A 15,493-nucleotide genomic window follows, 5' to 3' on the forward strand; every position below is an offset into this window, starting at 1 on the left:
CTAATAGGTAGATATCTATCTAAGTGTTAGATAAATATGTAATCGTTAGATATCTATCTAATAGATATCTAATGATCAGATATCTATCTAATAGTCAGATATGTATTGTTGGATATCTATCTATTTGTCTATTAACATTAAACGTGTTCTGTTGACGTGTCTTTGAGCAAGGCATGTGCACTGTCACTCAACTGCAAGTCTCTGGATAGTAAGTCATATTCACCAAAGTACTCATAGTAAATATTCAGTAGTACCAATTATACAGTACTATCAGTAGAACTAATAATACAGTACTATCAGTAGAACTAATAATACAGTACTATCAGTAGAACTAATAATACAGTACTATCAGTAGTACTATCATCAGCACTATTATCCGTACTGTAATCAGTGTATCATTAAATGCAGCATTGAGGACTCCAGCAGCTTCTTCTTCCTCCAGCTTCCTTCTCTGGTCGCCATGGTTACTGGGTCGCCACGGTTACTGGGTCGGCACGGTTACTGGCATTTCCACACAAACAAGCTGTGTGGAACAGAAAAACATAACGACAGTTTGAACCAACACTCTCTCTCTCCCCAAAACGCATATCGTGACTTCTTGGGACAAATGTGTCCTGGGCATTTCTGCACTCCACCAAGACGTGAAAGGGTGACAGGTCCGCCAAAAAACTGTTAAATTGACGGAGGCGCGCTGTCTAAAAAGGCCACGAGAGGGACCGCCAAGCGAGCCGTAAAGGCGAGCGAGTCGCCTTGCCGAAGTCCGCTTGAGCCGACTCAGCAGAGTTAACTCGTTAAAAGACGTGTCCGAGTCTTGTAGAATCAGGGGGAAAGCGTGCCGTCGTGATAATCCCTTCCATAGTTATTGGCAGTTAAATGTAGGATGTTTTTGCCCCCAAAAAAACTGAAAGCAGAGAAAAGGTATTTTTCCAAATCCATTAGAATGGGAATGATCGAGGCTGTTTTTTTGCGATCACGTGATTTCCCGCTTCACTGCTTCAGTGGGAGTCAAATGGTGATTCAAAGTTTAGTGAAGAGCGCCATCTAGCGTAAAAAAGCGGTGTGGGCGTAGGATTGACATACGTCAAAACACATCATTGGCAGTCAATGAGCATCGTAACTCATATCCCCCCCTAGTCAACATGTGCCGTATTTTCCCACCCTCCGTTCAAAGGTTTGACTTCTTGGGACATCCGGCGAGCGGGTGAAATTATGCAGAAAATATTCATGACATTCTCTAAAATGCAAAATAATATTTCATTCAGGCTCGAAGTAGACGCCTACTAGACTCTGCTAGCTGCTGTTCTCATTGGCTGTCCTACCGTCTGTCTGTCCTACTGTCTGTCTCTCAGCTGTCCTACTGTCTGTCTCTCCTACACTGTCTGTCTCTCAGCTGTCCTACTGTCTGTCTCTCCTACACTGTCTGTCTCTCAGCTGTCCTACTGTCTGTCTCTCCTACACTGTCTGTCTCTCAGCTGTCCTACTGTCTGTCTCTCCTACACTGTCTCTCTCTCAGCTGTCTTAGGCCCTGTTTAGGCTGCTGTCAAATCAAATCAGATCTGTAGGATCGTCTGTTCACACAGTTATTTGCATGTGATCAGATCAGATCTGTGTGTTCAGACTGATTTGACCCATTGACGCCTGAGGTTCCGATTCTGCAAAATGTCTTCTAAATCCTAAACGGTTTTCTGAAAAGCGTATGTTTCTATATCAGTGGTTCTCAAACTTTTTCATGTCAAGGACCCCCAAAATGATAGGAATTTGGCCACCGACCCCCATCTCAAAATATGTTGTTCCAGGGACCCCCAGAAGCAACGATTTGAGTTGCAAATGTTCGCTTTAAAAACATATATATTCAAAGATTTGCACATATTTTAACGATTTTTCAAAAATAGCAGCTCTACAAGCTCGTAGCGTGGCACTGAGTTTTTGAATAGCCAAAGTGTAAAATATTGCTTCTTAGCGACAACAACAGAAGACAAAGATAAAGACAAGTACATGCATGAAAAGGGTGAAAAATTGACATATCTCAACTCGCCAAAATGAAATAACACTGCCTGTCTCTCTCTCAACCTGTCTTACTGTCTGTCTGTCTCTCAACCTGTCTTACTGCCTGTCTCTCTCTCAGCTGTCTTACTGTCTGTCTGTCTCTCAGCTGTCTTACTGCCTGTCTCTCTCTCAGCTGTCTTACTGCCTTGTCTCTCTCTCAGCTGTCTTACTGTCTGTCTCTCTCTCAGCTGTCTTACTGCCTGTCTCTCTCTCAGCTGTCTTACTGCCTTGTCTCTCTCTCAGCTGTCTTACTGTCTGTCTGTCTCTCAACCTGTCTTACTGCCTGTCTCTCTCTCAGCTGTCTTACTGTCTGTCTGTCTCTCAACCTGTCTTACTGCCTTGTCTCTCTCTCAGCTGTCTTACTGTCTGTCTGTCTCTCAGCTGTCTTACTGCCTGTCTCTCTCTCAGCTGTCTTACTGCCTTGTCTCTCTCTCAGCTGTCTTACTGCCTGTCTCTCTCTCAGCTGTCTTACTGCCTTGTCTCTCTCTCAGCTGTCTTACTGTCTGTCTGTCTCTCAACCTGTCTTACTGCCTTGTCTCTCTCTCAGCTGTCTTACTGCCTGTCTCTCTCTCAGCCTGTCTCACTGCGTGTCATAGAGGTGTCTCACCTACAGTCGTTGCCTCCAGCACTGACCACATACTTGTCGTCACAGGAAAATCTGATGTTTGTCACATGAGCAGAATGACCGAAGTAACGCTTGTGTTTGGCCTGAAAACACACACACACACACACACACACACACACACACACACACACACACACACACACACACACACACACAGAATGCATTATTGACACAATTTTATCAGGAGCATTAGTGAGGATATGGTTGAAAATGGGTGAAGTGGTCCTTTAAGACAGATAAAACAAGCGGTTCAGGATAGACAGACAGACGTACAAACTTCTCTGAACAGGGGAAGTCAAACAGTTTGATGAGGCCGAAGTCGTCTCCTGTCACCACGTTGAGTCCAGTGTGAGACACGCTGGCACAGTTCACGTCTGCCTTGTCCGCGTTACGAGGCCACACCCCCATGACCTCATCTCCCAGAACACTGAAATGACACAAGAAAACACGTTAAGAGGCCACACCCCCATGACCTCATCTCCCTGTAGGCCACCCCCCCACGACCTCATCTCCCTGTAGGCCACACCCCCACGACCTCATCTCCCTGTAGGCCACACCCCCATGACCTCATCTCCCAGAACACTAAAAACACAAGAAAACACGTTACAAGGCCACACCCCCATGAATCTCCCAGTATGCCACACCCCAACTGCCTCATCTCCCAGTAGGCCACACCCCCACTGCCTCATCTCCAAGTAGGCCACACCCCCACCACCTCATCTCCCAGTAGGCCACACCCCCACCACCTCATCTCCCAGTAGGCCACACCCCACAACCTCATCTCCCAGTAGGCCACACCCCACAACCTCATCTCCCAGTAGACCACACCCCCACCACCTCATCTCCCAGTAGGCCACACCTCCACCACCTCATCTCCCAGTAGGCCACACCTCCACCACCTCATCTCCCAGTAGGCCACACCCCCACCACCTCATCGCCCAGTAGGCCACACCCCCACCAGCTCATTGCCCAGTAGGCCACACCCCCACCACCTCATCGCCCAGTAGGCCACACCCCCACCACATCATCACCCAGTAGGCCACACCCCCACCACCTCATCTCCCAGTAGGCCACACCCCCACTGCCTCATCTCCAAGTAGGCCACACCCCCACCACCTCATCTCCCAGTAGGCCACACCCCCACCACCTCATCTCCCAGTAGGCCACACCTCCACCACCTCATCACCCAGTAGGCCACACCTCCACCACCTCATCACCCAGTAGGCCACACCCCCATGACCTCATCTCTGAGAACGCTACAACAACATCAACTGGAAGAGATGGGCCCGGGCTGCAGCGTGGCGGTCCAGGCACTCTAGGCTGCATGTCACCCTCCATCTCTCTTTGCTGCATGTCACCCTCCATCTCTCTGCATGTCACCCTCCATCTCTCTTTGCTGCATGTCACCCTCCATCTCTCTGCCTGTCACCCTCCATCTCTCTCCCCTTTGCTGCATGTCACCTCCATCTCTCCCCATTTCCTGTGAGCCTACTTTCCCTATCCCTCTCTAAAAAAGGCATTAAAAAAAGCCCCCCCCCCCAAAAAAAAAAAAATCAGTCCAATCTAGTCCAGTCTGGACTGGACTGGTCCAGTTAGTCCTGTTCACTCCATTCCAGTGAGTCCAGTCCAGTTCAGTCCAGCTAGTACAAGCTGGACTAGACTCACTGATTCTATCATAATGTAGTAGTTAGTAGTGATAAAGGCCTACCTGGTCCATGTAGCCCAGGTGATTCTATCATAATGTAATGTATATGTGATTCTATCATAATGATTCTATCATAATGTAATGTATGTGTGATTCTATCATAATGATTCTATCATAATGTAATGTATGTGTGATTCTATCATAATGATTCTATCATAATATAATGTATTGTGATTCTATCATAATGATTCTATCATAATGATTCTATCATAATGTAATGTATGTGTGATTCTATCATAATGATTCTATCATAATGTAATGTATGTGTGATTCTATCATAATGATTCTATCATAATGTAATGTATGTGTGATTCTATCATAATGATTCTATCATAATATAATGTATTGTGATTCTATCATAATGATTCTATCATAATGATTCTATCATAATGTAATGTATATGTGATTCTATCATAATGATTCTATCATAATGATTCTATCATAATGTAATGTATGTGTGATTCTATCATGATGATTCTATCATAATATAATGTATATGTGATTCTATCATAATGATTCTATCATAATGATTCTATCATAATGTAATGTATATGTATATAATATATAATGTATAGTTAGTCCTACCTGGTCCATGTAGCCCAGGTGATTCTATCGATGACGCTCTGATCTGTAACCTGCTTCCCTGATGGAACCTCATGGACCTGACGACAGTATGTACTGGTGGACACCTGTATACACGCACACACACACACACACACACACACACACACACACACACACACACACACACACACACACACATTTTAGGACAGCATCTTTATTACATATTTGACCTTTTGTTTTTAACAAGGTTAATGTTAAGGACGTGTTTTGACGTGTTTTGGTGTTTTCAGTTTTTACGCTAGATGGAGCTCTTCGCTAACCAATGAGTCACCATTTGACCCTCAGTGGAGCAGGGAAGCAAGAAATCACATGATCGCAAAAACACATGTCATGCACCGTCCACTTGCTTGTTATTCGATTTGGATAAAACACCTTTTTCTCAGCTGGTTTCCCTCTGCATTTTTGGCGAGACATGACATGCTGTATCCAACTGCCATTAACTAGCCAACGGAGGGTCGCGTTGAAAGCACAGAGAAACCTCTGTGTTTAGCAACGCTCGGGGGATAAATATTCTGTGACTAGTTGAACGGTAAGGAAAAACAAAAAATCGCTGGCAGAGGTTGAATTATTTATTTCTTACTCCGGCAGTCAATGAGATTTAAACAGTATATGTATTGTACAGTATATTGTACAGTATGTATTAGACATTATATGTATGGTACCTGGATGTACTTGCTGTCAGCAGAGAAGTCGACCTGCAGGACGAACCCCGGCAGGTCCTTGCAGTAGCCCACCCTGTTCAGAGACGGACCCAGGCTGAGGTCATAGAAATCTACACAGCCTTCAACACAGCCTACTGCTAGGAGATGGTTGTCTGGACTGAACCTGTTGATGTTCACCACACACACACACACACACACACACACACACACACACACACACACGTAAAGACATGATTGAATGTATTGTTTCCTGTAATGTGTGTGTGTGTGTGTGTGTGTGTGTGTGTGTGTGTGTGTGTGTGTGTGTGTGTGTGTGTGTGTGTGTTCGCCAGAAAAAACGTTAAACAGACCTAATAGCTCATATAGCTCATATAGATTAAACAGACCTTATGTCCTGTATAGACACACTGCGGTCTCTCTTCTTGCCCCAGACGCTCAGAGAGTTGTATTTTAGTAGATTAAACAGACCTTATGTCCTGTATAGACACACTGCGGTCTCTCTTCTTGCCCCAGACACTCAGAGAGTTGTATTTTAGTAGATTAAACAGACCTTATGTCCTGTATAGACACACTGCGGTCTCTCTTCTTGCCCCAGACACTCAGAGAGTTGACCAACAGGACGATGAACTCTCCGTTCTCCATGCCGATAGAAACCATCTCTCCATTAGGGCTGTAGCAGGTGCACTTAGCAGGATGACCCAACGACACCTTGTTTAACAGTTTCTACAACACAAAACAACACAATACAACACAATATAACACAACACAATATAATGCAATACAATACAGTACAGTACAGTACAATACAATACAATACACAATTACACAATATAAAAGAATACAATGTATTGCAATGCAATGCAATGCAATACATTGTATTGCAATGCAGTAGAAACCATCTTAGCCCTGTAGCTGGTGCAGTTAGCAGGATGACCCAGACTCATCTTGTTCAATAGTTTCTACACAAACCAACAATATAACACAGTTTTACAAGCTACTCAGAGCTACTCAAGGAAGAGTGTGCACCTAGATGTAAAATTGGTTATTTGGTCCAAAAGGTTTTTGCCTGTTTTTAATAGTTGGAAAAGGGTCTTCAGTAATGTAGACATTGATTATCAGACACATGATTAGAATATGATTGAACAGCTGACATTTAAGGTCTAATATTTCTACAATTGCTACAAATTGGCTTGTACAGTATGTTGTATCTTTGGGTTGTAACACGTGTTATACTATAGTACAGTATAGTTATAGTTGTAGTAAATGACCTTATCAGCCAGGTCCCACATGCGTACGGTGGCATCATCATTAGCAGAGATGTTATAGTTATAGTTATAGTTATATAGTTATATAGTTATAGTTATAGTATAGTATTATAGTATATATAGTAGTATATATATAATACCTTATCAGCCAGGTCCCACATGCGTACGGTGGCATCATCATTAGCAGAGATGTTATAGTTATAGTTATAGTTATAGTTATATAGTTATATAGTTATATAGTTATAGTTATAGTATAGTATTATAGTATATATAGTATTATATATATAATACCTTATCAGCCAGGTCCCAGATGCGTACGGTAGCATCATCACTAGCAGAGATACAGACGTCTTTGTGAGGATGGGCAGACAGACCCCAGATGTGACCTCTGGTGTGACCGGTCACCAAGGTGTTGGACGCTGCGTTCTTCTCCCCCATCTCTATCACCTCCCCGTCCTTAGTGCCCACCAGGATCTTACCCTGAGACACACACACACACGTACACACGCACAGACAAAACAAAGTTTCAGTCACTAGTTTAAAGTCTTTCATTTACCATGACTAGACCATACCCGTGGGGGATATGCGCACATGCTCTGGCAACCCGGGAGCCAGCGAACACAAAAACGCTAATAAACAGCTGAGATTTGGTGTAATCTGAAAACAGGCTTGGCTGTTAGGTGCAGATGGTAATGGTCAATGGCTGTGTGCAAATTCAGATCAACTGCTCCAGCCAGTGAGGAGAAACAGGCAGAACACATTTAGGCCTCACCAGTACACCACGCACCACTACAGAGGTTTGTGAAATGATAGGAGGATAATTATGTGTTTCTGTAGATTATGATCCCATTAATTGATGATAAAGTTGGGTAATGCTTCTAAAGATTGGAAATTCCAAGATGGTGGATTTTAATTCTCTGATCTAGTGGCTTCAAGGGAGTCAGAATCCACTGGGTCACGTGACGGCTGGGGTAGAGATGAGGGTTAAAGTGGTTGAACTGTTTTCATGCTACAGTATATTAACTTGTTTTGCTGGAGACCCCCCGGAACCCCCTCAACGACCCCTGTGGGTTCCCGGACCCCACTTTGAGAACCAGGCTATCCTAGATCAGTTCTACAGGTTCTATATCAGATCTCAGATCAGATCAGTTGCAGGTGTTTACCTTTCCTCTGCAGACAGAGCGGACGTTCTCTACAGTCTGTCCGGTCTCCAGCTGAAACGCTCGACACCGTTTCATCTCCTGATCCCACAACTTCACTGCCCCGCCCTCCTTTGTCCTAACACACACACACACACACACACACACACACACACACACACACACCATCACAGATGACTATGACATCACAGATAGTTATGACATCACAGATAGTTATGACATCACAGAGAGCTATGACATCACAGATAGCTAAGACATCACAGATAGATATGACATCACAGAGAGCTATGACATCACAGATAGATATGACATCACTGATAGATATGACATCACAGATAGATATGACATCACAGATAGTTATGACTGTATGACTTACCGATAACAAACTGTCACTACACCTTGGGAAAACTGAATCCATCCTATTTGGGACCAAACATTCCCTCAGTAAAATGAAGGTAGATGACTTCAAGGTCATAGTCGATGACACAATCATCACTAGCAAAGAAGAGATTACCTATTTGGGATGTATTCTTGACAAATACCTGTCAGGTGAAAGCATGGCAACAAAGGTGGTCAAAGGAGTAAACCAGAGAACCAGATTTATGGGCAGAGTTTCCTCTTTTGTCAACCCTCAGGCCCCTCTCGGGGGCCCTGATTCAGCCCCTTTTTGACTATGCTAGCTCCTCTTGGTACTCTAACACCTCAGTGTCACTGCAGACTAAGCTTCAAACCTCCCAAAACAAACTGATCCGACTACTTCTCGGACTTGGGCCCATGACCCACCTCTCTCCCACTCACTTTGCCAGCCTAGGCTGGCTCAGGGTGGAAGACAGGGTTAAACAACTAAAAATGGGTCTGGTCTTCAAAATTGTAAATGCAGATTTGCCCGAAATGCCCCCTATACCCGCATATCTGTATAAATACCTCGAAAAAGTTAGTGACACCCACAGCCACGAAACTAGAGGGAGCGTAAACAACAATCTGGTACCACCCACCCATAAAACAAACATGGGCAAATTCTCCTTCTATAGCACAGCCACCAAGGAATGGAATAGTCTAACCCCATCCCTCAAAAAATGCAGTTCGCTGGGCTCATTCAAAACAGCCCTAAAAACTCATCTTTCTGGAGGCCGAAAGAGGAGATAGTACCAGTTTCCCTGTAGACAGACGACCCCCCCCCCTCCTCTTTTTTGTACATATTTTGTATTTCCTCATGCATTTTTTTTATATAATCGTTATTTTTCCATGCTTCACCCCCCCCCTTTTTTTGTACATTTATTTTTTATTTTAATTTTTTTCATGCTCCTTTTTTTTGGTACATAGTGTATTTTTTCTGTATTATCTGTATTTTCATATTGATTTTTGAACTGTTTGGTTGCTACTATATATGTCTATGAAATTAATTCAAGGACCCCAACGGAAACAAGTCCGCAAGGACTTTTTTGGCCGGACCTTTTAGACAAAAGCATTATAAATGTAACTGTGTTGTTTTACATTCTTTTGCCTAATAAAAATTTCAATCAATCAATGACATCACAGAGAGCTATGACATCACAGAGAGCTATGACATCACAGAGAGCTAAGACATCACTGATAGATATGACATCACAGATAGATATGACATCACAGAGAGCTAAGACATCACTGATAGATATGACATCACAGATAGATATGACATCACAGATAGATATGACATCACAGAGAGCTATGACATCACAGAGAGCTATGACATCACAGAGAGCTATGACATCACAGATAGCTATGACATCACAGATATCTATATGACATCACAGAGAGCTATGACATCACAGAGAGCTTTGACATCACAGCAGGTATAGTAGTATAACTCACGGTCGTTCCTTTCCTCCGGTAACGATCAGGCCGTCTCTCAGAGTTGTGTACATGGTGAACACAGGACCGCTGTGAGCCTTAGCCACCACCCTGACCAGGAAGTGTTCTCTCCACACGTACACATCTCCATTCACTGCTCCTGTGAACGTCAGGTTGTTCTGACACACGCACACACACACACACGCACACACACGCACACGCACACGCACACGCACACGCACACACACACACACACACACACGCAGACAGACGAGTAGAGGTTGAATATTCACAGCAAATATAATACGTTCATGTGGTTCTCCTGGCAAGATGTTAGTAACAGGCCTGAATACAAGTGTGTTGTATTTTAGGGTGTATTATAAATTATGTCATTTATAGCTTTGGGTGTTTTTGTTTTTTGTTGATTATTTGATTATTGATTATTTGATTATTTGTTTGATCATTGTTTGTGAATCATCATGTCGGTTCTATATGAACTCAGCTGCCAATGACCAGATTCTCATCAGGTGGTGTTTTCAGTGGTTTACACTAGAGGGAGCTGTTCTCCGGCCTGTGAATGATTATGATGATGATGATGATGATGAAGAGCACAGCCAAAGATCACGTGATCACAACACAATGAAGCCGGTTTCGTTTAGTGTTATAGAATTTATTAAAAATCTATTTTTCTCTGCTTTCTGTTGCCTTTTGGCGAAAACAACTTAAACAAGTTACATTCAACCGTCCATAACTATGGAATGGATTATCCCCCCCCCCCCGATTCTCCGAGACCCCCCTACGTCTTTTGAGGCGATCGCCAGCTGGATCGTTGTGAAGAATAATATTCTATGATTTTTTCATAGAATATAACTTTGTCATATGTATGAAAAAAGTTCCACAGTATGACAATACAAACATTACATGTACTTACAGCTCCAAAGGCCACAGACAGCATGGTCTGCATGCGTCCGTCTTCCACTGAACCAATCACACCCTTCTTGTACATCAAAGCCCCGCCCACCAGCGTCCAGAACTTGATGTGTTTGATTCCCACCGAAACGAACTGAGTGTCCGAGTCCGGACGGAACTCTACCACGAATATACGCTCTGCATGGGAGCCCTTACTACACACCTTTACACCTGTAACACACACAATACACACCTTAATACACACCTTTATACCTGTAACACACACATTACACACCTTAATACCTGTAACACACACATTACACACTTTAATAAACACTTTACTACACACCTTTATACCTGTAACACACACATTACACACCTTAATACACACCTTAATACCTTAGAACCTTAGCGGTTTCTAGTTCACTCTACCCCTGAGCCACTGCCGCCCCGTAACACACACATTACACACCTTACTACACACCTTTATACCTGTAACACACACACACACACACACACACCTTTAAGTGGTTAATATTAGCCTGGGATCCAGACTGCTTCGCTACGTTCAACGGATTTCTTTCTCTCACTCGCCCATCTTTCACCGCAGGCTGAAAACCCTCCTCTTCAGGAAACACTACCCTGACCCTTCCTCTTAGCCTTGCCTCCTTGTTGTCAATTATTTGTACGAGCAACTTGTTTTATTGGTTCTTGTTTACTTGAAACACTTATTTGTTTTAGCTCTTGCTCATTTGATTTTCCTATTTGTCTCATCTGTTTAAGAAAGTAGGAAGCTCATATATGTCACTTTTACCTTAGCTCTAGGTATGCTCTTAGTTGCTTGTTTTAGTAGAGAATGCACTTCAGACTTCTGGTGATTAGTAGTTTAGTTCCCTAACTATGTTGAATGCACTTATTGTAAGTCACTTTAGATAAAAGCGTCTGCTAAATGACTGTAATGTAATGTGACGTGACGTGACGTGACGTGACGTGACGTGACGTGACGTGGCGTGGCGTGGCGTGGCGTGGCGTGGCGTGACGTGACGTGACGTGACGTGGCGTGGCGTGGCGTGGCGTGGCGTGGCGTGGCGTGGCGTGGCGTGACGTAACGTAACGTAACGTGGCGTGGCGTGGCGTGCCGTGGCGTGGCGTGGCGTAACGTAACGTAACGTGGCGTGGCGTGGCGTGGCGTGGCGTGGCGTGGCGTGACGTGACGTGGCGTGGCGTGGCGTGGCGTGACGTGACGTGACGTGACGTGACGTGACGTGACGTGGCGTGGCGTGGCGTGGCGTGGCGTGGCGTGGCGTGACGTGACGTGACGTGACGTGACGTGGCGTGGCGTGGCGTGGCGTGGCGTGGCGTGACGTAACGTAACGTGGCGTGGCGTGGCGTGCCGTGCCGTGGCGTGGCGTGGCGTAACGTAACGTGGCGTGGCGTGGCGTGGCGTGGCGTGGCGTGGCGTGGCGTGGCGTGACGTGACGTGGCGTGGCGTGGCGTGGCGTGACGTGACGTGACGTGACGTAACGTAATGTAATCCTCCTGTCTCCTGTCCAATGTAAACTCAAGTCACTTCCTGACTTGCCTACGTAATGTAAATACGAGTCAAATAGAACCCTGGCCAGACTGTGTAGAGAGTGAGAACATAGCGAAGCAGAGTCTGGATCCCGGGCTATGGGTTAATATATGATATGAAACACAGGCTGTACCTTCCTGCCATCGCCACACGGTGATGCTGTGCTCAGCCTCCACTCCCACAGACAGCAGCAGTTTGCCCGTAGCGCTGAAGTTGACGTAGCCGACGCCTTTAGCATGAGAACACCGCAGAATGGACAGAGTCTGTTTGGTCATCGCATCCCACACATGGATGGATGGAGCCAGACCTAGAGGAGAGGAGAGGAGAGGAGAGGGGAGGGGAGGGGAGGGGAGGGGAGGGGAGGGGAGGGGAGAGGAGAGGAGGTTTTATGTTATTTTCCCCTGCGTTCCTTGGATCAAGACTAGACTTCCCATTTTGGCTACATTTTATGCCACTTTGCATTTTCTTCTAAACACAAATGTAGCTACTATTCTCTACTATCAAATCACGACTCATTCTCTCTTGAGTCATGTGATCAAGTTGTATGAGTCCGATTTTTCATTTTCCATTCTGATTGGCTAAACGCTTGGCATCCGAAATTTGTGGGAGGGGCCTGTTTAGCAAAAATAATCCCACAAATCATAAACACAGCGTCTGCTCTAATATCTGCCACACATCTGAATCTCTGCCTGGTCACACCAGCCTCGAAAAACAGCTACCTGTTCATTAGACAGAAACAATTGCCCCACCCCTAGGGCATTCTGATTGGCTATCAGGCTCTAGGACACTCTGATTGGCTATCAGGCTATAGGGCATTCTGATTGGCTATCAGGCTTTAGGGCATTCTGATTGAACAAACTAACTTTAAAAGGTCTGTCTTTAAAAAAAACTTTATAGGAACATATTATGAATAAAATAGTAACATTGATATTTTTTAAGTAATAAACAATTGAAAGACTCAGTTCCTCTGGTGGATGTATTTTGTGGTGAAATTACATTCTATGATCTATGATATACCTAAGGGTAAACTGAAACAACCAACTATACTAGATGTGAACACAATACTCACCAGCCAGCTCTGACTCTACATGGAAACATGATAAACCATTAGTTTACTTTAATCAATGAGCTTATATTTATGTGTTTATATAGAGAACCAAAGTGTGACATCACTTCCACTAGAGGGCGCTATTTTCCTGGGTCACAGAGTATTTTTTCTATTGGAAATCCCATAAGGTCATCTTAAGATCGCGTCATTTAAGAACTGTGTTCTATAAATAAACAAATCACCTGGGCGATTTTACTCATAAGGACATGAAGCATTAACAGACGGTGAAAAAAGTACTGATTTATCCAAAGAGTAAGATTTGCATTTATTTTCTCCAAACACATGTTAACAAACGTAACTCAATATCATAAACGACACCGAGTCACATCCCTGACAGAATCACCGCTGGGTTCATTTGTTTATTGTTGGGAAACACAATCCCACAATCTAATATTTCTCTGTGGTATTTTCAATAGAATAATGACTTTTGTGACCCAGGGGATAACAGAGTGACGTCAGGACTTCTACTGTACTGTGTTTTATATCATTGATGTGTATATACTTCATGGTAGGACAGTTTGTGTTTTATATCATTGATGTATATATACTTCATGGTAGGACAGTGTGTGTTGACTCACCTGGCAGGTCAGAGTGCTCCCCTGGTGGCCAGGTGATGAATGACACGATGGAGAAGCAAGAACACAAAATATGAAAAGCAATGGATACAAAACACTGTGTCGTTGTTGTTGTTGTTGGTGTTGATGTGTTGCAGTTTGTGTTGTGCTGCGTTGTGTTGTGTTGCATTGTGTTGCATTGTGTTGTGTTGTGTTGCATTGTGTTGCATTGTGTTGCATTGTGTTGTGTTGCATTGTGTTGCATTGTGTTGTGTTGCATTGTGTTGCGTTGCGTTGCGTTGCGTTGCGTTGCGTTGCGTTGCGTTGCGTTGCGTTGCGTTGTGTTGTGTTGTGTTGTGTTGTGTTGTGTTGTGTTGTGTTGCGTTGCGTTGCGTTGTGTTGTTAAAGTGTTATAAAGTGATACTTAAATCATTGTGTTGGTAAAGTGTTATAAAGTACTACTTAAAGCATTGTGTAGTTAAAGTGTTATAAAGTGTTACATAAATCAACAGAAGAAGCTGCTCAGAGGTCAGTGAACATCAGAGCTGATGACAAAACAATATGAATAAATATGATGAAACCTATTCAAATAAATTAATCAAGCAATAAATGAAATAAAAGCACATCTACACCACACTGATCTCTTTACTCGTTACGAGGCACACCTTCTGTTTCAGCTTCACCCAGTGGATGGCTGCTCGGGGGGGGGGGGGGGGGGAATTGCTCAGTTTAGGTGCCTTGCTCAGGGTCGGGAGTCGAACCGGTGACCTTCTGATTACCAGATGGCTTCTCTACCATTACTAAGCTGATTGTAAACTTACTGTTTATGAGTAGAGTAGTAATGGTTGTAATGGTTAATAACTGACCTAGGGTCAGTGTCTCACCTGTCTGTCTGTCTGTCTGTCTGTCTGTCTGTCTGTCTGTCTGTCCAGCCTGATCTCACAGAATGTAGTATACATTGTACGGATCCAGTGCACGTCATTCCGTGCATAGTCGCCTAGAAAACCAGAAATTCCGTGCATATGTACGACGAGTCCCACGGTGGGCGTAACCAGTTGCAACCCGGAAAAACCCGGAAGCAGAGCAGTCCCCAAAACATGATGTACCATTCTGTGTCCATCGGTACGTAACTCATTCTGTGTCTATCGGTACGTAACTCAAACGGTGCTGAGTAGGCTCAAGGGAACGTCACAACGTTCTGGACGGCAACTCGCTCGCTTTAGCTCACTCGGTGGTCCCTCACGTGGCTCCAGTTCCCTTTAGACTGCGCGCCTCTAAATGGTTAGAGTCAATGGGGGAGATGAGAGGCGGCTATGCACAGATTTTTGGTTTTCCAGTTTGTCTATGAATAGAATGACATGTCTGTGCAATGTATACTAAGTCGTGTGAGATCGGGTCTGTCTGTCTGTCTGTCTGTCTGTCTGTCTGTCTC

At 44.2% G+C, this 15,493-nt stretch overlaps 1 protein-coding gene across 1 annotated transcript in view; it reads right to left on the minus strand.

The window, feature by feature from the left end:
* Positions 1–498: 498 nt before the first annotated feature.
* Positions 499–15,493, minus strand: part of LOC308077779 (echinoderm microtubule-associated protein-like 6) — a gene marked incomplete at both ends in the record, with an annotated part of 72,189 nt that continues 57,194 nt past the window's right edge. Inside the window, 11 exons of the mRNA XM_080418703.1 lie at positions 499–523; positions 2,654–2,754; positions 2,945–3,098; positions 4,962–5,065; positions 5,663–5,825; positions 6,213–6,385; positions 7,219–7,407; positions 8,091–8,205; positions 9,939–10,096; positions 10,849–11,057; positions 12,533–12,706. Coding sequence (XP_080274829.1) covers positions 499–523; positions 2,654–2,754; positions 2,945–3,098; positions 4,962–5,065; positions 5,663–5,825; positions 6,213–6,385; positions 7,219–7,407; positions 8,091–8,205; positions 9,939–10,096; positions 10,849–11,057; positions 12,533–12,706 — 1,565 coding nt within the window. The remainder of the gene's footprint in view (positions 524–2,653; positions 2,755–2,944; positions 3,099–4,961; positions 5,066–5,662; positions 5,826–6,212; positions 6,386–7,218; positions 7,408–8,090; positions 8,206–9,938; positions 10,097–10,848; positions 11,058–12,532; positions 12,707–15,493) is intronic.

The sequence above is a fragment of the Gymnoscopelus braueri genome (genome assembly GCF_963280865.1).
Source record: "Gymnoscopelus braueri genome assembly, chromosome: 2".
Lineage (NCBI taxonomy): Eukaryota > Metazoa > Chordata > Actinopteri > Myctophiformes > Myctophidae > Gymnoscopelus > Gymnoscopelus braueri.